Below are 27,867 nucleotides of genomic sequence, written 5' to 3' on the forward strand. Positions count from 1 at the left end.
TGTCTTTGACTTAGCATTTACATTTGAGATGACCATCTAAGGAAGTTATCTTAAATATTATGGGAGGGAGAAACACATTATAAAAAAAATTATTATTTCAATTATTTACAAATTGTAAAAAATATAAAACAACATAAACATTTGACAATAAAGACTTAAGAAATCTAATCTAAGGTATTTTTCTATGTACTTGTATGCAGTTGGTAAGAATGATGATTATGAAAAATAAGATAATAAAAAACAATAAATGTCGTGAAGCAGTGTTTGAAAATTCAGGACATAAGATTTTAAATATGGTTTGATTATAACCTTACAATTCTTTTATAAAAGAGAAGGAAAGAAAACCACTTGCTCCTCCAAAATCTATACTAAATAAAACTCACTGAAGAGGAATATACAAATATAAATTTTAAAATCATTATTTTTAGACTTAGAAGCTTATTTCAAATCACAGAAGCAATTATGTTATCTTTGTAATTGAGTTTGAGAATCATGTATTAATTTCCTCTTAAACAGTAATTCTGGAATCCAGAAGTTCAAATCAATATCACTGGGCCAAAACAAGATGTTAGTAGGAATACAATACCTTTAGGGGTTCTAAGGGGAAATCCATTCTTTGCCTCTTCCAGTTTCCGGTTTCTGCTGGCAGTTCCTGATTTGAGGTCTTATCATTCCAGTCCCTCCTTATGTGGTCACATTGTCTTCTCTTCTGTAGGGCCAAAATTCCCCCTTCCTTCCTCTTATAAGGACATGGCTGATTATATTTAGAGTCTACTCAGATCATTCAGGATAATCGATCCATCTCAAGAGCCTTATCTGCAAAATCCATTTTGGCCTTATAATGACATTTGCATTTTTCAGAGATTAGGATGTGAATATCTTTTGAGGAGCCATCATTCAGCCTGTCACTGATTGTAATGCACTAACCTTTGTTTTGCAGACCTCACAATGGCCTTGGTGAGGCACTTTGAGCATAAAGAAATTGAGTGGTTGTAATGGAATTTTGGGACCTGCTTTTTTGTTTCATTTTTCTCTTTTTGATCAGGTAACAGTTTACAACACCACACAGATTTCAGATGTACAGTTTCTCACTTCAGCAACTGTATATATCACACCATGCCCAACCAAAGGATCTACTTTTGGAAGTGATTTTTGAGTAGGGAACTGTTCTGTTGTCTGCCAAATCATATTATGCAAGTTATCTGTTATTTTGCTTCTATGGAAGGGATATACAGGTGTTCATTTATATTTTCTCACTTTAGATTTAAGAATTCAGGCAATATGGGTATCAATATACGGGGAATAGAGAACTTAGAATTCTGTAACTAGATTTTAAATGTAGTTCAAGTTAACTAATTCATTCATTCAATAAATGGACAGGGTGTATCCCAAGGACCAAACTCTGTCTGAGTCTTGGGAAATCAGCATCCAATTTTCTCTGTATTGATCAACCTGCTTGCCCAACATCCCTCAGGAAGAATCAGTGACTCTCCATTATTTCTCTTCAGTCCTTGTATAAAACCCCATGATCACTCTCATCACTTGAAATCACTGGCATTTGTTCTATTGGTCCATGTTGACTCCTCAGAGATAGTAATTGTCTTAGTTCCTTGGATCCTGGGCACCCAGCAGCATAAATATAGCTAGATGGTGAGAATGTGTGGGATGGGGCTTCCCAAGAATCACTTTAGGCAAAGGATCCTTGTTATTTTATTACATGTGGAGACTCCCTACAGATGCTTATTCTTTTTCCAGGGTTCTCTTCCCGGATTATTTCTTTTCCCTAGATGACTGCTCTTATCCTTTTCATTTGGAACCTCTAGGTGTTGTTCTTTCCCTTTCAAATTGCTTATTTTTTTCTTGTCTGTTTGCTCAGGTCTTTGATGCAGAACTAAAATGTGACTCATGATAGACAATCTATAGCTCTTAAAGGCTGTTTGTGGAAATATTTGAAGAGGAAATACTTGCAAGAATGCTATCACTCACTTCCTCCTGACTGACAATCTCTTTCAACCCAGCTCAATAGTGATAACTAAAATCCTTCCCATGATTCCCTGGGAACCCACATAGCACCACCCTTAGACCAAGCAAGTGGGATCCCTGCTTCAGACTCCAGGTCTGAGGAGTCCCTACACTTTGAAGTGTCTGTTTTGATATTTTCTGAGACCCTCTCCAATGCCCTGGACTGGTTTGGGTGGTGTTGACCAGTTAGAGTGTGCCAAGTCAAGCCTGTGGCCATACAGGTGGTATCTTTATTTCTCCCTTTCAGTGCAGTCTCTGATCCTATACCCCCATATGAGAATGAACATGTGTCCTAAGGAACTCTGGGTCCAGGAGGGTTTGTGGATCATTCCTTCTAGGTAGCACAGACTTTTGGGGATAGTATGGAGACTAAGCCTCTAGAACGGTGCCAACATAATGATTTTATGTGACTTTCACTCAAATTTGGCACAGAACAAGTTTAGGGTTTAGGCTTGAACTGCATGTGTGCCTATATGTTGGCCTTAACTTATTTGTGTTCTGACCATGGTACCACCTTGGTTAATAGTAAGTGACAACATGCTCTTCTGTTGTTCTTAAGCCAGGCTGGAGGAAGGATCAACAGGCTTTGTGCAAAGGAGAGCTCTTTCCTACAATCCCTCATTTATCCTCCCACTGATGACAGGGGTGTGGAAACATAGAATTCAAGACCATAGACTTAAGAGTTTGTGAAAGAAGTCTGATTGTGCTGATTTGTGATTATGCTATAAAATTCTGAACAACAAGTTTGATATGACCAGAATGTCATATTAAAATGTGAATTTTAATTATTTTCATATTTTTCTGCATACTCTCCATAGGACTTGCATTTATGGTCATGAGATCAATGAAAACCTTGGAGTGAGCCATTGTTAGCTGCTACAGTGTCAGGAGCAATCATGTAAATAGCACTGTAAAATGGTATTTGAAACTGCAGAGGCAAGGGGGGGGGTCTATGGTGTATCAATACAAACTGGTCCCAAACAGTCACGCACTGATTTTTCAGTGGCGGGAGAAGGAGAAGAATATAAAACTAGCCAGGACCTGCCATTTGGCAACAAAAAACACAAAGAGGTGTTTTTTGAACCTGAAAGCTGTCTGAACTCTGAAGTTCAGCTGTCTGAACTCTGAATTTTTCACACGAATCACCAGAACAACAACAAAAATGCACAGCTCCGTTTTCCCTATCCGTTATTCTAAACCCTTTTTAATACATTGTGAATAAATCACTGTACTTCACATGGGCCCCTAAATCACATTATTTATATAAACAGGTACTCTATAAAAAATATATTGGCAAGATGCTGCATGCCATAAGGATGACCCTGAATATATGTATATATGTACATATAAATCTGAAGAGCTGTAACTAACTGCCTTTAAGAACATTTCCTGAAGAAATCAGAGGTCATCTTTACATAAACCAGTGAGTGGACATGAGAGGGAGGAAATAATAGTGTAGGAGATGATAAAGGCACAATAAGAATTAGGAAAGTTGTGCTATCAATGATGGCAGCGATCAACTCATGAAAATTCCCTAGAGGTAGAGAGAGAGAAAGCAGTGAAAGATTCAGAGGACAAACAGGAAAAAGTGAAAGATTAGATCAATGGAAATGACTGATACCATAATAGAAAGTGAATAGGCTAAGCTGCTTTGACAAAAAGATTTCCTAACTTTCAGGCTTATAAAGATACTCATTTCTCTCCACAGGATTGTTTATAGACAGGGCACCTTACAGAGCTTTTAGGTGGCTCTCCCATTCCTATCGTGTGTCTTCCACTTATGGATCCAAAATGGTTGTTCGAATTCTTGCCATCTCCCAGGTGGTGGGATGGAGAAAAGGGATGGGTGGGGACAGAGAGGCTACATGTCCAGATGCTTTGAGGGAAAGCCTGTGAGCCACACACAGCACATCCACTCACAGCCCATTGGGCCAGAACTTTTACACATGGCTCCAACTAAATGTAAGTAAATCTTATATTCAGTTGGGTAGCCGTGTGTCCCACTGAAGAAAGAGAGAATTGATTTGGGAGTTGGGGGGGAACAAGGATTTCTCCTGGTATGAATAAATAGAGGCAATCAAGAGCCTTAAATGGCAAAGCACTTTTGAGCAAAAGAATTGGCTAGATATAACAGGCTAGGAAATGAAAAGCTGTAGGTAGAATTCCTCTCTTCTAGCTAGAATTCTGTGTCTTTACTCAAAAAGTTATATATTTTAGAGTTACTATGTAATATCAGAGGATGGTATTCTTACTTCTGGTCCTGAAATGGCATTTCTAATCATCTTCCCTTTCACTGTCTTAAAATCTTTATTCTTCATGTATGCAAAACTCATGCATCCTCAAAGATTCTCAGCCTCCCAACAGTTATTTTCATAATATAAAGCTCTTATTATTTTTCTTTCCATTCGGTCAACCTGTTACAATTCTTATTGAAAACACCATTTCTTTTCCTTACATAATGTCTTGTTGTCAAAAATCTCCCCAGGCATATTCTTTTTGCTTCTTGCTAAAATGCAGTAACTTTACTGAGGGCAAAAGCCCTCTCTAACTTCTTTTGGATTCCCTGCAGTGGCTAGTATAGTGTTGTGGGGAGAGGGCAGGTGCTCAGTAGACTGTATTCAGTTGTCTTATTTGCACAAAAATTAATACAGAAACTTCAGGGAGTAAAACCCCCCAAAGATCTGAGACATCAAAACTAACCTGTCAGACCCAGAGAGGTGATTAATGAAATAGCTTTAGGAACACAGCGAGCACATGGGGTTCCACCATAAGTGAGTATTGTTGAGAGAAGAATATTTTTTGTTTACAAATCTTGCTCTTGATGGAGATTTTACTGTAGTTGCAAAGAGAGCTTTGCTTTTACACAAGTATGAAACTCTCTGACTATGGGAGATAATGATAGGTTTTTAGTGCTGAATATAGATTACTTCTATGTATCTAGAATCTAAATAACCAGGAAGCTCAACCAACTAGAAAAACAAAACAAAATAGAGCAGGTCAAAGACTTTTTTTAAAAAGCAAACTTGCAAGAGATGTCAGGTTTGGGTTTATAGCCATCTGAATATCCATTATTTTTCTAGATTAATTGCTTGCTGGCAATTACCATTAATGGACTATAGGTTTCTACCATATTTCATAATTGATCTTCTAAAAAATAATTTTGGATTGTGTTAAAGGGTTTAAATAATTATCATTAATTGAGAGGATTATAATATAAAATTATTCAAATTACTATGAAATAAGTATTCTTTGCAGTATAATTGTTTTAACAGTTTCTCATTCTTAGAAATCCCCAGTTATCCCTAGTTATGCATGTTGGAAACATGATCATAGAGATCTCCTCCTTAGCTCCTATTTTCCACTAAAATCCAGTCTGAAGTATTTTGCTAGTTATCAACATAGTGTAAAGAGGAGGGGGCAAATAATAGTTTATAAGAAAGATTAACAAATTGTAATTTCCAATTGTACTTCTTAGTTTGCAAAAATAGTCCAGAAATAAAATGGAATATTTCCATGCAAAAGCTACTTGATCTTTGTAAATGTTGGCTTGTAAATTAATAACTCTGTTATTAGTCTTTGGCATCTTGCCTTTTTGGGGGTAATGTTACTTAAAATTTAAATTTTAAAAATAATTATTTATACAAACTATTATATTTTAAGATTCAACATTAAATTGCAAAATAAATGTAGTCTAAAATATTTCACTGATAAAAGACTCCAGTGATCTTTGATGGATTCCAGCTGTATGTAATCTTTTAACCCCACTATATTGTTTAAGATTAGTTCATGTGTGTTGCTCCCAACTTTCACTGTCTTCCTTGTGTAGAAAACTAGACCCTTAGAAAACTTGAAAACACTTTAAATCCAAGGGAATTTGTTGCTATTATTTGTTGTTATTATTGTTTTGTTGTTGCAAACTGTCCATTTCTTTCTCCTATCCTTTTGTGTCTTCAGAGGTGGGTATTTGAAGTTAGTCTATAAACTGATTTCCATGAAAATCAATGTACAAATATGTTATTATTCTATATGAATAACATGCTGCTTGCTGTTTCTGAGGAGCCATGCAATTTTAAATTAATTATAGATTAGTTCTAAGTGGTCTAATCTTGTGACTTAGATAACCTTAAAAACTGAAAAGTGACCATTAAATAATGAATAGATCCTTGTGTAAAGCAAAGCATTTCTTTGACAGTTGTGGATTATGAATCTGATCATGTTTACGTGTGTGTTTGTTAGAGAGTGCATATCTGGGTTGGAATTTTCCACAGTATTTATAATTTACTGTATCAGATCCAAATTATATATTGTATCATTTTATTACTATGTTCATTACATTGTTGGAAACAATATAATTTAGTTCTGATAGCATATGAAAAATACAATTTCTTTTCAACTGGGACACATTTGGGTTTGTTTTTATTTTACTATTGATTTCCAAGAGTGCAAAATAATACCTTTCTGCCACATTGCGTACAGTCTCGAACAATTTCTCATAACCTGCCACAATGCCGAAGTCCCATCAAAGCCTCTGCACTCCAAAAACATGATCTAAAGTGTCTTTGTTTCTCATTCCTTTATAAGATTATTTGAATAGAACATTTGGATGGAGCCATGACCCTATTATTAATCAGACTGAAATATATATGATTAATTAGTTTTTGAGGAAAGAGGTTATCTGTTAACCAAAATGTTGGAAATTTTTAGGTTCATTTCATCCAGGAGAATATTTTAACTTTGGTTAAACACCTATCCATGGGGGTAAATACTCACACAGTATCATATATAGAATTTTTTCTTTAGTGGAATAGCCAAGGTTAATAAAAATACCCATTTAAATGAATAAACTTGCCTTTAAACCTTTTTTGGCTGCCTCGTTGGGTCTGTGGACAACAGCGTGTTTTCAAGTGGGTCCTTCTGAAGTTCGAGATGTTTTGTTTTATACAAAGTCTCTATTAAAAATAACGATTGCCTAATATCTTTTTCACACAGAAGAAAATGGAAAAATATTAAATAGAAATAAGTTCTCGAAGGGTAAGGAAAAAGGCTGCCTGCAAGCATTGCACGAATCACTGTCTCCACCTAGTGCTGGCTTTAGGAATTAAGCGTCCAGTCTTTACTGCTATTATAAAGTTCTAATTTATGTTATGCACATGTACAGTCATTATAGCTGGGTCTGCCAGTGCCATTACAGTTAAGGGTCTGTCAACTCTTCATTTATGAAACAGAATATTAAGAGGCCTATTGCTTTTACATAAAAGCTCACGCTGTGCTGGAACTCTGCAGTCTAATGGCTTTTGCTCTATGTGAATGTTTATTAACAGTAAGTTGTACTTGACCAGCTCCTTTTAAAGACACCCTGATGGGTTGAAGTTATATAGGCACTGCAACTAGAAGGAGGAATCTATTTCTTTTCTTGAAAGTAAACTAAAAAGTGAGTTTACATTTATATACATTTGCTTACATAGATTTTAACCACATTATAATCATATACTTGGAGCTCTGCTTTTGAAACCTTTTCTTCTTGAAGTTTAAAGCTTATCCTGATCACCCAAACTCTTTGCCAAGAGATTACTTACATTTAACTTAGACTTGTTTTTTTGTGGCACGACACCCTACGTGAGAGTATGGCTTATTAGAGATTTAAATTGCCCCTCCCAACCACTTTCTTTTGGTGTTTTTATTCTAGTTTCCAAGAAAACAGTAGCCTGAGGCAAAGAAAATATCCTTAGGAGATAGGCACTCAGAAAAATAATAGATGTGAACTAAATAGGTGCGTTCCTGTCACTTTCATCAACAATAGCAGGAGTTTATCAAACCTTCCGCAGGTGTTCATTCATGATCCAATAGTTCATATAGGTTCTCTGAAAAAATAACTTTCCATTTCTCTTTAGACTTCATTTCAGGTGATTGGATTTTTATTGTCTTGTATGTTGTTAGTACTCTGGGAGGCATCTGGGAAATTAAAACATGATTCAGTGAGCGAGGAAGAGCAATGTACCATGGTGGCTGCATTCCACTACTGCCCTGGCTTCTGAGAACCCTCAGATAGCGTGGTTCCACAGGTTCCATGTTGGTAGGAATAGGTCTTTCCTGTCACCACCACCCCTCTGTGTCCAGAGGAGTTTTCATCAAGTGTATAGGAAAACTTAGCCCTGAACATAACGTTGAGTACTGCAGGTAGTTCTAATAGGACTTCAAAAACTCAGAAAACCTTCAGGCCCAGATGACCACCACCACCACATGTGTTAGAAAATTATGGGGGAGAGGAGGCCTGGTGGCACAGCAGGTTGAGCACAGCGCTGTGAAGCTGTCTGCAGCCTCTGCAGCAGGGGTTCAATTCTAGGCTGGCCAGGGAGAGACCCACATGGCATGGCAGACCTCTCCTGTCTCGCCCACTGCTCCCCTCAGCAGTGTCTTCAGTCCGTCAACCTGTTCTGCTCGCTGCTTTGTCTCTGGTGAATTTGCTCACACTTCTGTGCCTCTGGCCTTTACCCCAGTGCTTGTATAAATAAATAAATCTTTAAAAAAATAAAGAAATAAAGAAAATAATGGGGGATGAACTGCTCCTATGTTCTCATTCACTAATTAATGAGCTATTATATTTTTAAGTGTCCATTTCATATCTGGGATCAGTATTCCTTAGCTATGGTGATTATTCACTCTCCATCTGTTTAATTTTACTGGCTAATATTGATTTAGGAGTTTGACATCTTTAATTTTAAGTAACATTACTTTATTACTTCTGAATTACCAGTAACTGATTTTTTTATTATCTACTTCATGGATGAATTAACTAGATTTCTATAACTATATGGTTTAGAATATTTTATATAGCATCAAAATGATTTATACCAAGACCTCAAGACCTGTGAGGTTATATGATACTGTGTTTTTTAATTTTCTATTTCAAATCTATGAGATTTTCTAAATATTCATTTATTTCATCAAATCTTTTGCATTTTTAGTATATAGATGCATAATATATTTTTAAAGTCATCTCTGCTAAATATTTAGCTTGATTTTCCTTAGATTGTATTATATTTTTGTTTTTTATCTAGATTTAGTTCTTGAAAGACTTGCTCTTTTATTTTTATTTCAAAAACATTTCTTTAAGCCTTTCTTCTTCTAGTCTGTTTTCTAAATTATTTTTTCTATTCAAATATTTATTAGTTCCTTTTATTTAACTTTCTATATACAAAAATAAATTATTGAGTCAAATGATTTATTAATTTTCCTTTACTATTTCACTCTTTACAAGTAAACATTTGCCTTTGTGAATTGATTGAGTTCTAGATGTGTCCTGTAAGTTTTCATGTATCTTTACAGTTCTTTCTATAGAGATATTAAACATGTTATTATTTTTTAACTTCTCTGGTATCATATTTTTGGGAAGAGAATGCATTTTTTAAATGATCTTGTGATTTAAATTGTAAAATTAAACTATATTATATGTTATCATTTGCCACAAAGTGTGACTTAATATCATTTAAAAATGTATTGGCATCAACTTTATATTTGGCAATATTACAGATATTTATTTTTATTTATTACTTAAAAAATTTCACCTTGTGATTCGTAATTTTCTGATCACATAATGATGTGTCCCACAATAATTATGTCTATGTCCATTTCGTTTTGCATGTCTAAAAAGCCTTGCTTTTTTTTTCTATGTTAGTATTGTTGTTTATGTCATTGTTATTATAAAATGATTGTTACTGCACTTTGCCTTTTGCTAAAATTCTGCTGTCAATTATAACATTGCCATTAATTCCCAATTTTTTAAAAAATGTATTCTCTAATTTTAAAGCATTTTCATTTACATCTCTGATAGCAAAAGATCAGATCTGGATTTTAAATTCAAATTGAGTCTTTGCCTAGTGAATAAGTGAATACAAATTAGTCAGTGAATACTTTGAAAAGATATTTAATCTTGCTAAATTCCTTTCTGTCTTTTATTTGTATTAGATGGGCCATAAAACATGAAGGAACCAATAAACCAGACCAGTGGAAACATTCCAGGGTTGAAAATCCTGTCTGGAACAAGCTTACCTACATGTGGCCAGTCCTTCCCAGTGGCCAACTGAATGAGGTTGTATCATTTATATAAGACTTTAAGGTCCAGTATATAGTCAACTTTTCTGAAAATTTCCATGTAGTGTTGGAATTGCAGTTGTTAGGAGCAAGTGACAAATTGATTCTGTTAATTTATTTATCAACTAATTAGAATCATGTTTTCTTCCACTATAGAAATTATTTTATCTATTTATTTTTGTAACCTGTCAAATTTTTCTTTATGTGTCTTAAAATTTAGTTCTTAAACACACAAATACTTAGAAATATTATATCTCCCATCTGATTTAAAGCTTTTATCATTATGAGAGACTCTCTACAGCTCTATTAAAAGTATTATCCAACACTCTTAGATATATTCCAACTTTGGGGGTTATTATTTGACTAGTGTATTTTCTTTCTGTCTTTTTACATTCTGTATTTGTATGTTCTGTTTTATGGAAGTGTCTACAATCAGCATGTAGTTAATATTAAAAAACTGTCTCAAGAATCATTATCTCTACACTAAAGGATTTGGTCTTTTCTATTTATTGTAATGACAGACATATTTATATTCTTTGATTTTTCTCCCTTTTTTATTTCCTACCTACTAGTTTGAAAATTATACTCTATAGTTACTTTTTAAAATTATTACTCTGAACATTTTAGCTTGCATATGTAAATGATCAAGCCTAAACTTAACAAATATATTCTTTTCTCAAATAATTGAGAACATTAAAATGACTTAACTTCAATCATATAATTTGTAACTTATATACAGTTATCATATTTTAATCATTCTAAAGTTTTTACAAGATACTAAAATTGTTGTATACAGTCCATATTTATTTAAATTGGCTTCTGATTTTTTCATCTCTCTGTTATAATTCCTTCTTACATCTCAGTCCTTCCACCTAGAATTACTTTATTTTGGCTTGCTATACCCTTTATTTAATTTTGGTAGCAAATTCCTTCAGTATTTACTTATAGCAAATATCTTTATTTTGTTCTTGTTTATATAAAATATTTTCACTTAGAACAGTGAAGATATCATCACTGACTTCTACTTTTCATTGTTGTTATTGAGAAGTCAGCTACAATTCTAAATGTTATTCCTTTAAAGGTATGTGCCTTTTTCTCTTTGACTTGTTTTAATGTCTTTCTTTTATTGGGCAGTTTTCAGTTTTACCACAGAGGATTTCTTTATATTTTTCCTGTTTGGGGTTCTTGAATCTGTGGGTTGCTCTCTTACCTAAAGATTATCATGCACTATTTCTTCAAAGATCCTCTCTTCTACATCATTTTGCTCTGTGTTTTGTTTTTTTTTTAATATTCTCATTAGGTATATACTGGAACTTCTCGGTTTGACCTCAATGTCTCAACCATTTTTGTATATTTTCTCTTCATCTTTAACATGCATTTTGCATCATATTTGCAGATAGTTTTCTTTAAAATTATTAATTTTATATTTATACTTAATGTAAATATATATATTTATATATACATATAAAAATATAGAGAGAGGCATTGCAGGCAAAGCAAGGAAGGAGCTAGACATGGTCTCTACCTTCATGGAACTTACAGTTTAAGTATAGGGTGCATCAAAAAAGAAGAAACCAGGAGAAGCTATTTTTTGAGCCAATTAATTCAGTCATATGTTCAGTATAAGAAAAGATTAGTAAGACTGATTGGACAGGCCTGAAAACTGAGTCAGAGTATAAAAGTCTAGGGAAATGATCTAATCAGCTGAGTGAGACTCAAATTCTGTTAATTTTGTAACAAGAACCTTCTGAAATAGAATGATGAGCAAGGGAAGATTTAAGGAAATATGGACAGTGTGAATTATTTTTGTGATGATTCAGACCACATGCCCAACTATTTACCTCTCAGTGGTAACAGCTACTTTCTGAAATTATTTCATGAAATAAATAGTTGAATAATTATTAGCATAAATCATATGCGTGTTAAATATTGCTTACCCTGAAAGGAAATTGGTAATATTTTTATAAGCAAACAACATTTCTTATATTAAGATAGCAATGTTTTAAAATATGTAAAAATCTTAGAAAACACAAAATTAATTCATTATGTGACCAAGTTTCCAGGAACTTGGAATTTCTAGGAACTCAGGTTATTTTCTCAAGTTATTTCCCTTTGGGGAAAAAGTTGTAAATTGAGAAGTTGTACTTCTATATACTTGTAGGTAAAGAAGAATGAATTTTTACATTCAAGGATGAAATCACTGGTAAAAGTGAATCCGAAGGGACATAAGATAATGGAATGAGCCACTGGATAGTGATTTTAAAATTTCTAAATTACTCAATTAAAACATATATATTTGGAGCATCCCATATTAAACAAAAGAACATTAAAAGTACACATTTTATTAATTTATTAAGAGAGGTGAAAATTAATTGTTAGTATATAGGGAGAAAAGAAGGTGTGGGAAGGCCCAAGAGACAAAAATTGATCTATTAGTTTATGAATAACAAATTGGTGGAGAGCCAACCTGACTAAGAAATTTATATCACTAAAGCTGGATGGACTTCCCCACAAAACCACAGTTCTCTCTGGTTATAAGAGATGTGAAAAAGAAAAAGCAGACTTTTCAATTTCAGGGAGCACCACAGCCCATCAGAGGTGTCCTGACTATGTAGCTATGCCATGGGATAGGGAGAGAGACAAAGAGAAGCAATAACAAAATGAACAGGAATGTGAGAATTCCCACAGAGTTTAATTTATTCATGTTTTGTTGGCCTTCATTATCCTGACATCATCTTTCTCTGTTTCCATGAAGGATTAAGTAAAAGTGTCTTAAACATCAGAACAAGGTTTAAAGTAGCTTATAGGAAGACATGCCAGTGATAGTTCCTGCATTTGTAAAATTTTGAAACCCAAGGTAATCTTTCATCTCTTTAGATTGGGTTTTTGTGATGTCTCATATTAAAAAGGGAAGACCGTTAGGCTCCCTTTATCTAAAAGAAAGCAAAAGAAACTATCTGAAGTCACTTGTGCTTCAGGGTGCTAGAGGCAGAGTCTATAGTGGTTATCACTTGTCATGACACAAGTTTAGGGAATGAAAGGTTCTAAAAATATCTAGGCACTAAGATAGCATGTTTCAGAGAAGTTCATGAGAACTACAGCATGCTTGGGATATTGAAAAAAAACTTAGTCACATCTTCATTCTATGAATTGACTGCTCTTGTAGTCAAGAATCTTGTTTTTCTTGCCTTTTCCTTCCATGGTTCAGAAAGAGAGAAGAGGGAAAATACTAGCTAGTTTACACCAAGACTTCAATTGGCTGTAATTTTTTAAATGAGAAATCTGTTGTTCTCCATTTCCTACCTGTCCATTCTTTATTTCCTAATAGTTTGTCTAAAACTAATATAGTGATTTGCTCTTGTTTATTATTTTTGTTTTAGAAGATTTACAGAACAACTTAAATTTACTTCTTGAAGTTATACAACCCCACCCCTCTGCCATCCATCACATTAATTAAAACCTTTATACATTAGGAAAGTTTCAAATGAAAATATTCCATTGCTTCTGTTTGTCACAATCTTTGGTATTTCATCACCATCACTGTAGTAAGGGAAAGTGGCTGCAACATATAAAACAACCAAAATGCAAAAATGACTTCTTGCATATACCTGGCTAAACTGATTAAGTAAGAAAAAAAATAAGGTATATAATACTGGGAATAAGAAATGCTAGTATAGATGCTTAGAAATTATGAAGATAATAAAAGGCTATTATAAGTAACTTTATGCTAATAAATTATAACTTAGAAAAAACCCTCAAATTCCTAGACAAAAGTAATTTAACAAAATAGAACCAAGAAGAAACAGAAAGCCTGACTATCTTAATAATCATTTATTGAATGAAATGGAATCAGTAGCTAAATCTCCTCACAAAAAGAACACCATGACCAAATAGTCTAATGGAAAATTCTACCAAACATGTAAGAAATAAATATTTCAGAATATACGAAAAGAAGTCACACTTCTAATTTATTCCATGAGGCTGGGATAAACTTGTTACCAAATCTTGAGGAGGATAGTGTAAGAAAATTACATGTTGATTTTATTTATGAATGTTAGCAAATTGAATTCAGCAATCTGTAAATAAAGATATTACAGTGTGATTAATTAAATTTAACCCAGGAATGCAAGTTTAAAAAGTTTTAAAGCAAATAATATAATTAAAACATAGCCAATGAACAGATAATCATGATTTATCATCTCAGTAAGTGCAGGAAAAAGAGCTTTGTATGATTCAAAATACACTCAAGAAGGAAAATTTAAGTTATTTTCATTATCTCATTCTGGTTTGGGGAATGTTTCCCAAATATTCTTATTTTCCAAATAGTTTAAGATAATGTTATTTGAGGCTATTGTAAATAGTTTTCACATAACATCTTTTACATTCTGCCTCAGATCTCTGGTCATTTGCTTTTCTGAGTTTTCTTACATATCTCTAAACTCTTTGTATTGTTTTGTTGTATTGTTCCTTTTCTTTGTATTGTTCCTGTTCTTTGATTTTCTTGATTATGGTAATTTTGAATTCTGTATCTGATAATCAGGAAGAAAAACTCTTCCATGTCTTTGTGACTTGAATCTGGACATTTGTTTTCTCCATGGTGTATTATTCCCCTGTGGACTTGTTTGATCATGGTGTTTTTCTCCCCATCATTTGCTTTGGGTTTGTTCTACCGTAGCTGAGCTTTTGCTCTATGAGTGTCCTCCTCTTCCACTGTACTGGGCATTTACCCATTGGTGAGCACTGCCTCTAGGGCAGCTTGGGGTGGTACTAGGAGTTCACCCCAGGCTGATCATAGCTGGAATCTGTTCATCATGGGACTTGAGGCTTGTGGGGGAAGAGGCTGAGGCCAGAAAGCGGGAGAGCAGCTCATCCTAAGACTGATGGAAACAGGATATGGGTGTTGTGGTGTTAAGAAATGATCCTGGGGGCATTCTTACTTTCTTTATATTGATTGAAGATGCTTCACACATGAAGAAGAAAACATTCCAAGTTAATTCAGTGCTGCCAGTAGCCATACATTCACCCCTTTGTTCAAGCTACAAACCTTGTAAATATACTTCATACATTTTCCAGCTTGTAACAAAACATAGGGTTTACATACATTTTCTATTCTTTTTTTTTAATTGAAGTAACATTGGTTTATATGACTCCCCCATCAGCCTCAAATCTACAGTCACATTTCACAAATTAAAAAAAAAAATTACTCTTCTTTTAATTCAAATAAACATCAAGTAAAATTATCTGAAACATTTTAGGTGCCCAATACATAGGTGATGAATGAAAAACTAAAGGTATTAGCTGTGGTTTATATATCTATGTAGTGTCTAGAAATGACTTATTTATTATCACATTATTTGGTCATTTCTTTCTGAAGGATTTTGATTGGCCAATAGAAGGACTGCTTGTTCCAAACAGCCCTCCCATGAAGAAACCTGTGTGTAAGACACCACGGCAATATGTCCCTGTGCGACTCAGAATTTTGCGAAATGGAGATAAGAGCAAGAACAGAGCCCTTGTTATAATAGGTCCAGACATCTCACCTAGACGGAAAATGCAGTAAGAACAACTTATTCATATTTCTCATTAAGTACACTAACTTCTTTTTTTTTTTTTTTAAAGATTTATTTATTTATACAAGAGCTGGGGTATAGGCTAGAGGCACAGGAGAGTGAGAGGATTCACCAGAGACAGAGCAGGGAGCAGAACAGGCAGATGGACCCAAAGCACTGCTGAGGGGAGCAGCGGGCAAGACAGGAGAGGTCTGCTGTGCCATGTGGATATCTCCCTGGCCGGCTGGGGCTCAAACCTGCGCTGCAGAGGCTGTGGACAGCTTCACAGTGTTGCACTCAACCTGCTGCACCTCTGGGGAGGCCCTAAGTATGCTAATTTGTAGAGATTTTTGTCTTCTTGATTACAGGTGCTTTTTCTGGGCCAATCCATTGTTTATTTTTTTTTTTTTAAAGACTCCCATGTTGATATTTGGAGATGAAAATAGGTTTTAAGCTTCATTTTGTTTCTGTGTCAGCAACTTAAACTGAGCTGATTTATTAAACTACGAATGGGAGTAAAAATGAGTTAAAAATCAATAGTTCTGATAAAAAGTTCTATGATAATATCTATTTTGTGTAAGCATTAATTTATTTCATTTGTTTTGAAATAACTGAACTCATGCATTGCTTCTTAAGTATAATTTTGTAATTCCTTACACCAGTTGTTATACATAATTATTTACATTTAGGTCTTTGATGTATTTGATGGACAAGTGTAGTTTTCAAAATATAACTGTATAATTTATTCCTTGCCTTGGAATAACATTTTAAAAGTTTATCATTCTGAAAAAGCACTTATCTGTACTTTAGCTCTCTTTATGAAATTGGAATAAAATTCACAACAGCCAACAAATCCAACGTTGGGAGAAGATCACCTGCTGTATTTTCATTATGTTTTGTGACAAAGGAATCATAGATCAGTGCAAAGCTCTGATGTAAAGAATGAGTTAAATACATTGTTTCTTATATTATTAACAGTGATATTACCTCCTGACCTTTTCCATGAGATGTTTAGAATATTTGAGGCTGCTGATAATAGTTTAATATTACTTTCCTCACATTGATTAAATATACTTTATACATCACTGAACAATGAGTAACATTCAGATCGGCTGTCCACTGAACTGCCTGTAAAGATGATAAAGTAAAAAATTAATCTTCAAAGTAAAGTCAAGCCTGAAATTGAAATCTTTGACGCATACATTTCATAATTAGTTCATTCTGCTAGATGTAAAAATGTGAGGTTAATGCCCTTAAAGTAGTGTATGACTTTTAACATCCAAAGTTAACAAATCACTTTTGTCCCTTTCTACATTTTTTTCTTATTCTATATCTTTGACTATGACTCAAATTTATATAGAGATTTTTATTTTAACATTAATAGTTTAAAATACATGATTTGTGTTACTGGACAACTATTCTAGTAAGGTTGTGAAACTCTCCACTGTCTGTGTTCATGGAGCAGTGTGTCTTGGTTAATCAAGTATTAACTTTATGCACATACATGAATTATTTCCAAATAATTAAAATATACTGACATACACTTGATGCTAAAACTTTACTAACTGTAGTTTAACTTTTCTTGACTGATTCAGACAATTTTCTATAGGATCCTCAATAGCATTCCACACTCTTACCCCCAGAGGTTTATGTAAGTACTGGTAACAGAATGTTTAAATGGGAAGAGTTTTGGCTGACATTATAGGGCTGCTGTGTTGCCCAGTACCAGAGGGCACTGTGTATATAATACTCTATGAATGGCACCCAAGAATTATGCAAGGTAGAATACCCGATGTATATTTTTAATATATCTAAACAAAATATCTTCTCTCCCAAAATAAATAGATGAATATTTTCTCTCCCATTAAAATGCTAATGACACATAGGAACACATAACTTGTGCTAACATAAAACTTTTATATAAGAACAAGCTGTTTTTTTTAGTGTCTTTACAAATTAAATTAAGCTAAATAATGAAATATGGATCCATAACCAAATCCTCATCTGGCAGCATTCTTTCCTTTGGTTCTTTGATAACTTATCCTAGACATTTTCGAGGGACTTTACTTGGTGGTAGCGTTTCCTTCATGTCAAAGGAAGATCAAGTAGCATTTATTCATTACCTAGTTGATCATTACTCTTAGTAACAAGATCTTGTCAATTAGTCTTGCTAATGGCTGTCAAGTTCATGTAAATTAAGACCATTATGATTTTTAGTGTCTCTCAAGACTAAATTTAATAAGGAATTTTTTATAAGTGATATTTTAAGGAATTATGAGAGGAAAGGCTAAACATGAAGCTATACAGCAAAGATAATTTGAATGTATGTATGTGTTACTTATTAGTAAGCAATGATTCCTAGACTCATTAAGCTCCTTAATACAGCTTTTACAACCCTTTATGAGCTGTCCCTACATATTTCTCTGACTCTCTTTATTATCAACAGTCTCTCCAATTCCCACTCTTAAACCCCCCTCTAATTGCCATTTGCCAAATGATAAAGGTCTTTTGAGCATGAGTTTGGACTTCATCTTTAGGTGCTGACATTACCTACTGCACCACTGAGTTAACTCTAGCTTTAGGCATCCCAGTGTTCTCATTTCCAAGGACTTTCAACAGCATATCTCCCACCACTCTTGTTGTGATTACCTGTTTAACTCTCCATCCATGAACTGGACAAATGTTCTATCTTGTATAGTATCGTCACAGAATGGTACATCCTTGTTAATTAAATATTAAGCTACTTTATTCACTACATCTTTAGGACTCACAATATGCCCTAAATCAGTGCTTATTGGGGACATGAATAAATGAGTGATTACCTATGCTTGATCACCATTTCTAATGAATGAATAAGTATTTTTGACCATTACTTTCATTTAAGAAAAAAGAATGATTATAAAAATACACAGAATGTTTTTCTAATTTGAAAAAAACATATATTCCAATTCAGCATTCTTTTTCTACAATAATCATTATTCATTTCCCAGTTTAAAAATTTTTAGGTTGCCACCGACTGGGAAAAAATTTTTGCACACAACAATAAAGGACTGATCACAAAAATCTACAAAGAGCTGATGAAACTCAACAAAAACAAAGAAAATAATCCAGTCAAAAAATGGGCAGAAGAGCTAAAAAGAAACTTCTCTGAAGAGGAAATGCAAATGGCCAACAGGCATATGAAAAAAATGTTCAACCTCACTTGTAATCAGGGAAATGCAAATCAAAACTACAATGAGATACCATCTCACTCCAGTGAGAATGGCACATATTAAAAAAACTAGCAACAACAAATGTTGGTGAGGTTGTGGAGAAAAAGGAACTCTCCTGCACTAATGGTGTGAGTACAAACCGGTCCAACCACTATGGAGAGCTGTGTGGAGATTTCTTGAACTAATAAACATAGAGCTTCCATATGATCCAGCAATTCCACTCCTAGGTATTTACCCAAATAACACAGAAACAGTAATTCCAAAGGGCACCTGCACCCCTATGTTTATAGCAGCACTATTTACAATAGCTAAGCTATGGAAGCAACCCAAATGCCCAAAAATAGATGACTGGATCAAGAAGATGTAGTACATATACACAATGGAATATTACTCAGCATTCAAAAAAGATAAACACATGCAGTTTGCAGCAACATGGATGGAGCTAGAAGGGATCATGCTCAGCGAAATAAGTCAGAAAGAAAAAGAAAAATACCGAATGGTCTCACTCATAGCAGGAATTTAGAAAACCTAAATAAGAGACCAGGAAAAAGACTAATCAATACAAAATCAATACAAAGTAAAAATCAAAATCAACAAGCAACTATAAACCAGAGACACATTACAGGGTGGGGAGGAAGGGAGGGGCAGGGAAAGGAAGGACTAGAGTCAAAATAAAGGGGGGTGCAATTGTATGGGGAATATAACCAAAATGAAAATGCATACATTGTGCAAAGATGAAAAAAGATGTAAGAATTATATAAAATAAAATATTTAAATAAAAAAATAAAAAAGGGTTTAATATCAAAATAAAACTGGTTATCTTTGATATAAGATACTATAAAAACAGAAAAACAAAAGAAAATATTTAAAGTTAAAGAAAGGCATCTTAAAAATTTTTATGTGGTCTTACAACTCACTATAATAGCATTTAAATTAAACTTTAATATTTCTAGTGTCCTTATGTGATACCAAACTTAATTTTTTTCATTTTCAAGAAGAACTAAAGTATTCTTGGACTGTCTTTACTAACTTTTAATAATCCTGTCAGCATTGCTAAGCCTTGTCAGAAAATAGATCTGCTCTGAAAAATCTTTGTTATTCTGGGTCATTAAGTATTTTATAAAAATCTGTACATTTCTTAATCCTATGCAAACTTCCATGATTCAAAGATTCTAAAATAGTAAAGATTTTGTCTTGAAAGTCTTGAAAGGACTCTTAAGAAATCTGATAAAGTTGTTTTTCTTGTAAAAAAAAATAAAAATTTTAGGTTGGATTGAAAACTTAAACAATATATGAGTAATATAGGAATAAATGTGAAAATTAATAATGTAAGAATAAACAGCTCTGACAAAATAGATGTAATCAATATCTGTATATTTTTCAGAGTTGATAAATTTAACATCTTATAGTGCACTATTAATAGAAGAGTGTTAAAATATTAAAATTTTGTTTTCTTCTGTTAGTTGTACATAGTATAAATGTTTGTAAAGTTTAATACTTAATTGTGATAGTTTTATAAAAATCTTATTTTTAAGAAAGGTATATTGCTTTAGAGCACATCATGATAAACTAAAGCCTCATAATTTTTTCACATTTTAATAAGAAGATATTTGACATTGTATACTGACATATTAATCAAATCTTGGATCATTTGTTTCAGAACTGTTGACATTGGAAAGAAAGAAAATATGAAAAACTACATCACTAAATATTCAGAAACAGAAACAAACCAGACTGAATTTCATCAACTTTTAGAGAGGTAAATACTCCCCTACACTTAATGTTCCTCCTGACCATACACTAAGTGTATGGTCAGGAGCCACACCACACTTCTGTAGGTCTTAACTCTTCTTGATGTGCTCCTAGTCATCTGTGAAGGTCCAACCAGGTGTCACTTTCTTAAATAAGTCTCGTTGGAAGAATTCATTGTTTTTCCTGTGTTCTCACAGCACCCTGACCAGGTGCCATGACTGCACCCACTACTTCATGTTGTATTTCAGTTCCTAATCTAGCTCTTCTCCTTATTGGACAGGAAGATCTTCAGGGAACAGGGAAACTATCATTCATGTTGATATCCAAGAGCAAGAAATCAATTTTCTCGGGGTAGGGAGAAATCACTGTTTAAAGAGTCTAAAAATTCCTATTGCAAAGAAGTTGAAAAAGAAGTTAAAAGGAGATTATTTCTGGTGAGGAAAATGAGGAATTGCTTGGTGATGGATGTGACTTCAAAGAAAGAGAAAAACTTCAACAGGAGTGTGTTTAGGTAAAAGGTAGAGTGTGAGCAGCAGCATACACAGGAAAGTATGGGGCATATTTTTCATTGAGGAATGAAAAATCAGTAATAATATGTCTTCATATTTATTGATCATGCCTAGCACTGTGTAGGTACTTTTAAAAATCAATCCATAATCTTTACAACTCTAGTAGATAAGAAATTTAGCTTTAGAGAAGTTAAACAACTTGCCTGCTTGGAAAGGGGGGAGTGAGACTCATAAGGCGTCTTTTAAATGCCCACAGTCTTGCTCAGGAGTTGTCATTAATGATCCTGGTACTTAATTTATTTTCTATCTTCTCTTCTGGAAACTGTGCAAAGTTAGTTTTTGTGTCTTTTATTACAGGTGCACTGAAGTTCTGAATTTACCTTCTGCAGCTCGGAGGTTGTTTAATGAAAAAGGGAAGGAAATCTTTGCCCTAAAAGACCTGCAAAGAGATGACCTGGTAAAAATATTTTATCTCTGCCAAGAATGAAATATGTTTTGATTTAAGGACATTTATGAAAAATATATGAACAAAATGAAAAAAATCTCATCCATAATCTTTGCATCTAGAAATTTCCAAATTAACATTTTGGTACTCATACTACAAATACATTTCTACCAGTGGCTGTAAGAATTTTCCTGTAAAGGATCAGATAGTAAATATTTACAAACCAGATGGTGTCCATTGAAACATAAAGTCTGCCATTGTCGCATAAGAGCAGTCACAGACAACGCAGGAATGAATGATCATAGTTGTGTTCCAGTAAAACTTTACAAAAACAGGCAGCAGGTCAGATTTGGGCCTCAGCCATGGTCTGCATATCCCTGATTTATATCTATCCTCCCTCCGCCTTCCTTCCTTCCTTTCTTTAAAAAATTATTATTTTTATTTTGGTATAATTATAGATTCATTGGAAGTTGCAAAGAGAATATAGAGAAGTACTGTTTCTAGTACAAAATCCTTGCGATCCATCAAAGTTGTGTTTATCAATAGTTTGTGTCTTTTTTCTCACTGAGTATCATTCCATTGTGCCACAATTTGTTTAACCCTTCACCTATTGTAGGGTCTTTTGGTTGTTGCCAATTTTGGCTATTACAAATAACGCGGCTGTCAAAAATTGGACATGGAATCAGACTTATTTCTTTGATAGGTGTATGTTTCACGTGGAGAACCTTGGATCAATCCTCATCTGTCCATTGCTCAGCAGAAGCAGCAAATCTTTCTGAGGAACCTAGCATCAGACATTTCTAAAATTCAGACCTTCTGCAGTATACGTAATATAGAGGGTAAGCATTGGAATTATTTCTTTTAATATAGCAAAATAAAATACTTGATGAGATTACTTTTATTTATTTATTATTTTTTTAAAGTTTTTTTTTATACTTTTTTATACTTTTTTATAAAGTTTTTATTTATTTATACAAGCACTGGGTACAGTCAGAAGCACGGGAGGGTGAGAGAATTCACCAGAGCCAGAGCGGGGAGCAGAGCAGGCAGAGGGACTGAAGTACACTGCTGAGGGGAGCAGCGGGCGGCAGGAGAGGTCTGTGCGCCATGTGGGACCCTCCTCCCGTGGCCGGGGAGCAGCTGGGGATCGAACCGGCGCTGCAGAGGCTGGGCAGCTTCGCAACCCAGTGCTCAACCACTGCACCACCTAGGAGGCCCATTGATGAGATTACTTTTTAAAAAGTAATTCAAGTTTGTTTAAGCTGGTTATTTTCCACTCTGCCTCTTGCTAGTTAGCTCTTTAGATTAACATATTTAACAGGGTTTTAAATTTTAATTTACACTACACTTTGGATATGCAATGAAAATACAATTTATTCATTTTGTCTTTAAAAAGCTGGTCTTCTTTGTGAGCCTCATGCACTCACCTAAAGGAAAAAACTTAATGACCAGTTAGGTTTCAATTTTGTCCCATTCATTAATTTAATAGTCCACTTAGGAAGGGTTTTCAGATTTCCCTATTTCTAGTCTCACTTCCTCTCTAGGATAAACAAGAACTTGGGGTACAAAGCCCCTTGCTCTCTGGGTCCTGCTGGTTGAAGTGCATGGTTAAGTGACTGTATTGTATTCTTTTGGCCCAGACAGTGCTTAGGGTGGGTGGTGCTTCCTGGCTGCTTTGGGCTTGGCTGTTACACACACACACACACACACACACACACGTGTGTGTGCGTGCATGCCCTCTGAAGCCTAACTGTACTTGAGTGGTGTTCTCTGTGGTTCTTGCTACAGAATCGCTTCATACCTAGTTGGCAACCACTTCTGGAAAGTTTCCCAGAAAATCCTGGATCATGGCTGTAACTTGCAGAAACCAAATCCAGGTTCACCTAGCTTTGCCACAGATCAGAGAGGTGAGGGAAACTTGAGAGGAACTCTTCACAGTTTCTTGAACAGGGGGTGGTGTCCCCAACATTTTCATAGTGTAGTGAATTACTAGAAGTGAAGTATGATATGCAGTGCTGGTTTTCTGTCTTCCTGTCTTCTGCCTCAGATGCGCTCAGGCCCAGAGATGGTGGTTTTTTTCTCTCAACCCAGAGGTAAAAACCTTGATTTGCTAAATGGGAGCTAAAGGAATTTGGAAAAATTCTAAATCATGTCAGTATCATCCCAACTTACATTATGTTTTGCAAGTTGTTTTATGTGCTTGAATGTCAAAACTAACCATATTTTGCTTCACTTTTGTAATATGTCTCATCTTGTGGTCTTCCCCCATCCCTTAAGGCTGTAAGTAGAAAGGCAAAAGAGAAAAAGCCTTTAATATAATTTTAAATGCTAGCTTATAGCATATATGGGATACTGTTCAGTATGCTTGGCATGTGTCTATTAAGGCACTGAGAAATTTGGGATCCCAGAAAATTATCTGTAAATAACGCAGCCCATTTGAATACTTAGAATTTATGATAAATAACTCATTTTTTGAAAGACCTACTTTTAGTACATTTAACTACTTTCAGTACATTTAACTAAGAATATCTTAAGAGGAACGATTACACAAAAAATTAACTTGAGACCCAATTATTTTTTAACAAGTAACTATACATTACTTGTAAAATCTGCCCTTTTTACCAGATAGGTAGAAATTATCTGCATTTTTATTTCAGCATGTATTTTCAAATTCTTAATGCTCTGCAGTCATATCTAATACGTCCTTGCTATTTGTGTGTTTCTGTTCAGCTCTTGTTTTAGAAATCCAAAGTGACATTGTGTCTGGGGCCAAGCTTGCTGTGCATAAACCTGTAGCAAATTTTGGAGAAGAACAAACGATAGAAACAGAGGAAGAGCAAATGCAAAAAAATGTTCTGGCTACAGATAATGCTTCCAGTGAAACCCTGTAAGTAATCAGTATGGTCAGAAAAGTTAACTCGTTGCTATTTGAACTCTGCTCATTAGCTCTATGCCAGCACAGAGCCCATGCAGGGAACCCACATCAAGTTTGTGAAACTGATGTCATCTGAAGAGCTAACATTTAATTTTCCTGGCAAAAAGAATAGAGTTGGAGCTTCATGTTCAACCCTCACGATCATTTACTTTCAGTGATTATATTATAATGTTACTATTTTTAAAAGATGAGAATTTTAGAATTGCAGGTATTTATTTCAGAATTTAATCATATTTTGTTTCCATGAAGTGGACTTCTGGAACAATTAAACTTCTTCCTTAATGTAGGTTCAAGATGGATGCATATTAATGTGCTGTTATCCTGGATCACTAAAATAGCTTTCTTATAGGTTTCTCTATCTCCTCTGTCCAATTTAGCTTGAAGTTCCATCTATGGACAATTATTTCTAAAACACAATCTTTTTCATACAATTTGTCAATGACTTCTTATTGCCAACCACAAAAAAATTAGTATGGAATCCCCATCCTTCTGACCCTGGTCAAGGCCTGTCATTGACCCACATCTATACCCCTGTGTTGGTTCCACTCCGTGCTTATATTTCCTCCTCATGAACTCCAAGCTCCAGCTTAGCAACTATAAACTATGGACCAAAGGTGGCATACTCTGCACTATAGCAGGCCTCTGAGACACATGTTTCTTTCTTGCCACCTAAAGCACCTTGGCTGACCTGTACTCATCTATGGAATGATTCTTCATCTTTTTTTTTAAAATTAAGGCAATATTGGTTTATAACTTTGTATAAGTTTCAGGTGTATAGTCTCACACTTCAACATCTGAATGTACTGCATTGTGGCCACCACTAATCTAGTTTCCATCCACTATCACAAGTGACCCTCTTTATTCCTTTTACCCACCTCCAGCCCTGCCCTGTGGTGACCATTATCCTATTGTTAGAATCTGAGACTTGTTTTTATTATGTTGTGCTTGTTTATTTGCTTTGTTTCACTTTCTTCCACATGTGAATGGAATCATATGATATTTGTATTTCTCATCTGATTTATTTTTCTTAGTGTAATACCCTCAAGGTCCATTCATGTTGTTGCAAATGACAGGCTTTCATCTTTTTAAAATAGCTCAGTAGCATTCCAGTGTATATTTGTACCACATCTTCTTTATCCACTTATCCATTGATGTTCTGCCCACTTTTTTAATCGGGTGGTTTGGTTTTCTGTGATTAAGTTGTATGATTTGCTTATGTACTTTCAATATTAGCCCTTTGTCATATTTGCAAATATCTTCTCCCATTTAGTATGTTGCCTTTTCATTTTGACAATGATTTAATTCACTGTACATAAATTTTTAGTTTGATGTAGTCCCATTTATTTATTTATTTTTGCTTTTGTGTCTTTTGCTGTTGAGGTGAAACCCCCTGAAGATAACTCTTGATCAATGACTAGGAGCTTATTGTCTATGTTTTCTGGTATGTGTTTCATGGTTTCAGGTCCTACGTTCAAGTCTGTAATCCATTTTGAATTGATTTTTGTATGTAGCCTAAGAGAGTACTCTAATTTTATTCTTTTGCGCTTGACTGTCCAGTTTCCCCAACACCATTTATTGAAGAGAATTTCCTTACTCTATCATACATTATTTATATCTTTTCCATAATATAGTTAACCATATATATGTAGATTTATTTCTGGACTCTAAATTCTGTTTCATTGATCCGCATGTCTCTTTTTATTCTAATACCACACTGTTTCAGTTATTATCACTTTGAAAATCACTTTGTAGCATATACCGTTGAAACCAGGATGTGTTACACTGCCACATTTTTGTTCTTTTTTCCACGGGATTGTTTTGGTTATTAGAGATGTTTTGTCATTCCATACAAGTTTTTGGATTTTTTGTTCCAATTCTGTGAAGAATGCCTTTTGAATATATTGCTTTAGGTAAAATATTATAACATTGCTAATTCTAACAACCCATGAGCTTGGAATGTCCTTCCATTTCTTCATATCTTTGGTTTTTTTGGACACTACCATATAGTTTTCAGTTTACTGGTCTTTTGCTTCCTTGATTAAATTGATTCCTGTATATTTTATTATTTTTGATGTGATAATAAATTATGATTTCCTTTTTCTCTTTCTGATAGTTCAATGTTTGTGTATAGAAACACAATAAAAATGTTATATTAATTTTGTTGCCTGTCACTTTGCTTATTGTTTCTAAAGATTTTTCATGGAATCTTATCGTACAGAGTTTTCTATGTATAATGTTATGTCATTCACAATAATGACATTTTTTACTTCTTCCTTTCCAATTTGGATACGTTTTATTTATTTATTTGTTTTTTGGAATTACTTTGACTAGGACATGACTAATATTGGTTAATGCAGACATTCTTGTCTTGCTGCTGATCTTAGAAAAGAAACTTGTAGTTTTTCATCACTGAGTATGAAATTAAGATACCTGTGGACTTTTTATTTTGAAATAATTCATGGCACTGATCATATGTACCCCCTGACCACACACGTATCCCCTAACAACCAACAACTTGGGGATTCCTTGAGGTGCAAATTCTCCTCTGTGAAAAGCAGGATAATTGACTTTAATCATCAGTTACTAAATAAACAAAGGAATTATTTTCCAAATTATAAAACAAAAAATACCTGGTCAATTACTATTGTGATGATTGTGAAAATTAACTTATATATTATTCTTACAAACTTTTAAAAGACTGTTTCTATTCTCGATCATAAGAACATCAACTTTAAATTTGGGAATAAAACTTCCTCATTTTTGATGGGTGATTCATCTCATCATGTATGTGACTATTCACAAAGATACCAGAAAGCATTTTATTTTTAGAGAAAATCATTTGACCTATATGGTATCTTCTTCAATGGTTAGGGAACTAACCACATTTTACTTACAACTCCTTTCATTTTTCTTCTAAAGACTACATCATCTAGCTTCTGAATTAGTAGGTTGAACTTAGGTTAAAAAAAAAAAGTAAAAAAAAAAAAAAAACAATAAAGAACATCTTCAAGATCAAAGTCCTAGTTCTGATTCATAAATATCCTCAAGGTCTGGAGTCCTTCTGGTAAAACTGATTGAGTCCACTCAAAATATAACATAAGAATTTCCTGCACATACTGGGCAGATCCTTTTCATCCAGTCTCTTCTTGAATACTCCTAGGGAAATCACTGTTTCACAAGGCAACCCATTCTAATGTTAAAACAATTTCATCTGTTTCCGTGTACTGTGTCTTATTTCTCTTCTACTTGAAAGTCTAAATTACTTAAAGCTTATAATCAGCCCACTGAGTTATCCAGATTATCTTTTACTCGCCATATATCTGTCATATTTATGTCTTTTCTTCCTCAAATG

At 34.1% G+C, this 27,867-nt stretch overlaps 1 protein-coding gene and 1 long non-coding RNA gene across 3 annotated transcripts in view; one reads left to right on the top strand and one right to left on the bottom strand.

Annotated features, from left to right (window-relative positions):
- The window catches only part of LOC119255396 (uncharacterized), a 73,179-nt gene extending 72,276 nt beyond the window's left edge, over positions 1-903 (bottom strand). For both annotated transcript variants that reach the window (XR_008553465.1, XR_005127462.2), the window contains exon 1: positions 587-903. This is a non-coding gene — a long non-coding RNA (uncharacterized LOC119255396). The remainder of the gene's footprint in view (positions 1-586) is intronic.
- DCDC1 (doublecortin domain containing 1) overlaps positions 1-27,867 on the top strand; it is a 333,033-nt gene that overhangs the window by 264,992 nt on the left and 40,174 nt on the right. Inside the window, exons 21-26 of the mRNA XM_054699296.1 lie at positions 9,988-10,111; positions 15,488-15,669; positions 20,535-20,633; positions 21,493-21,592; positions 22,284-22,419; positions 24,311-24,467. Of these exons, the coding sequence (XP_054555271.1) occupies positions 9,988-10,111; positions 15,488-15,669; positions 20,535-20,633; positions 21,493-21,592; positions 22,284-22,419; positions 24,311-24,467 (798 nt within the window). The remainder of the gene's footprint in view (positions 1-9,987; positions 10,112-15,487; positions 15,670-20,534; positions 20,634-21,492; positions 21,593-22,283; positions 22,420-24,310; positions 24,468-27,867) is intronic.

This window comes from Talpa occidentalis, unplaced genomic scaffold, assembly GCF_014898055.3.
Source record: "Talpa occidentalis isolate TD23 unplaced genomic scaffold, MPIMG_talOcc4v2.1 talOcc4.3, whole genome shotgun sequence".
NCBI lineage: Eukaryota > Metazoa > Chordata > Mammalia > Eulipotyphla > Talpidae > Talpa > Talpa occidentalis.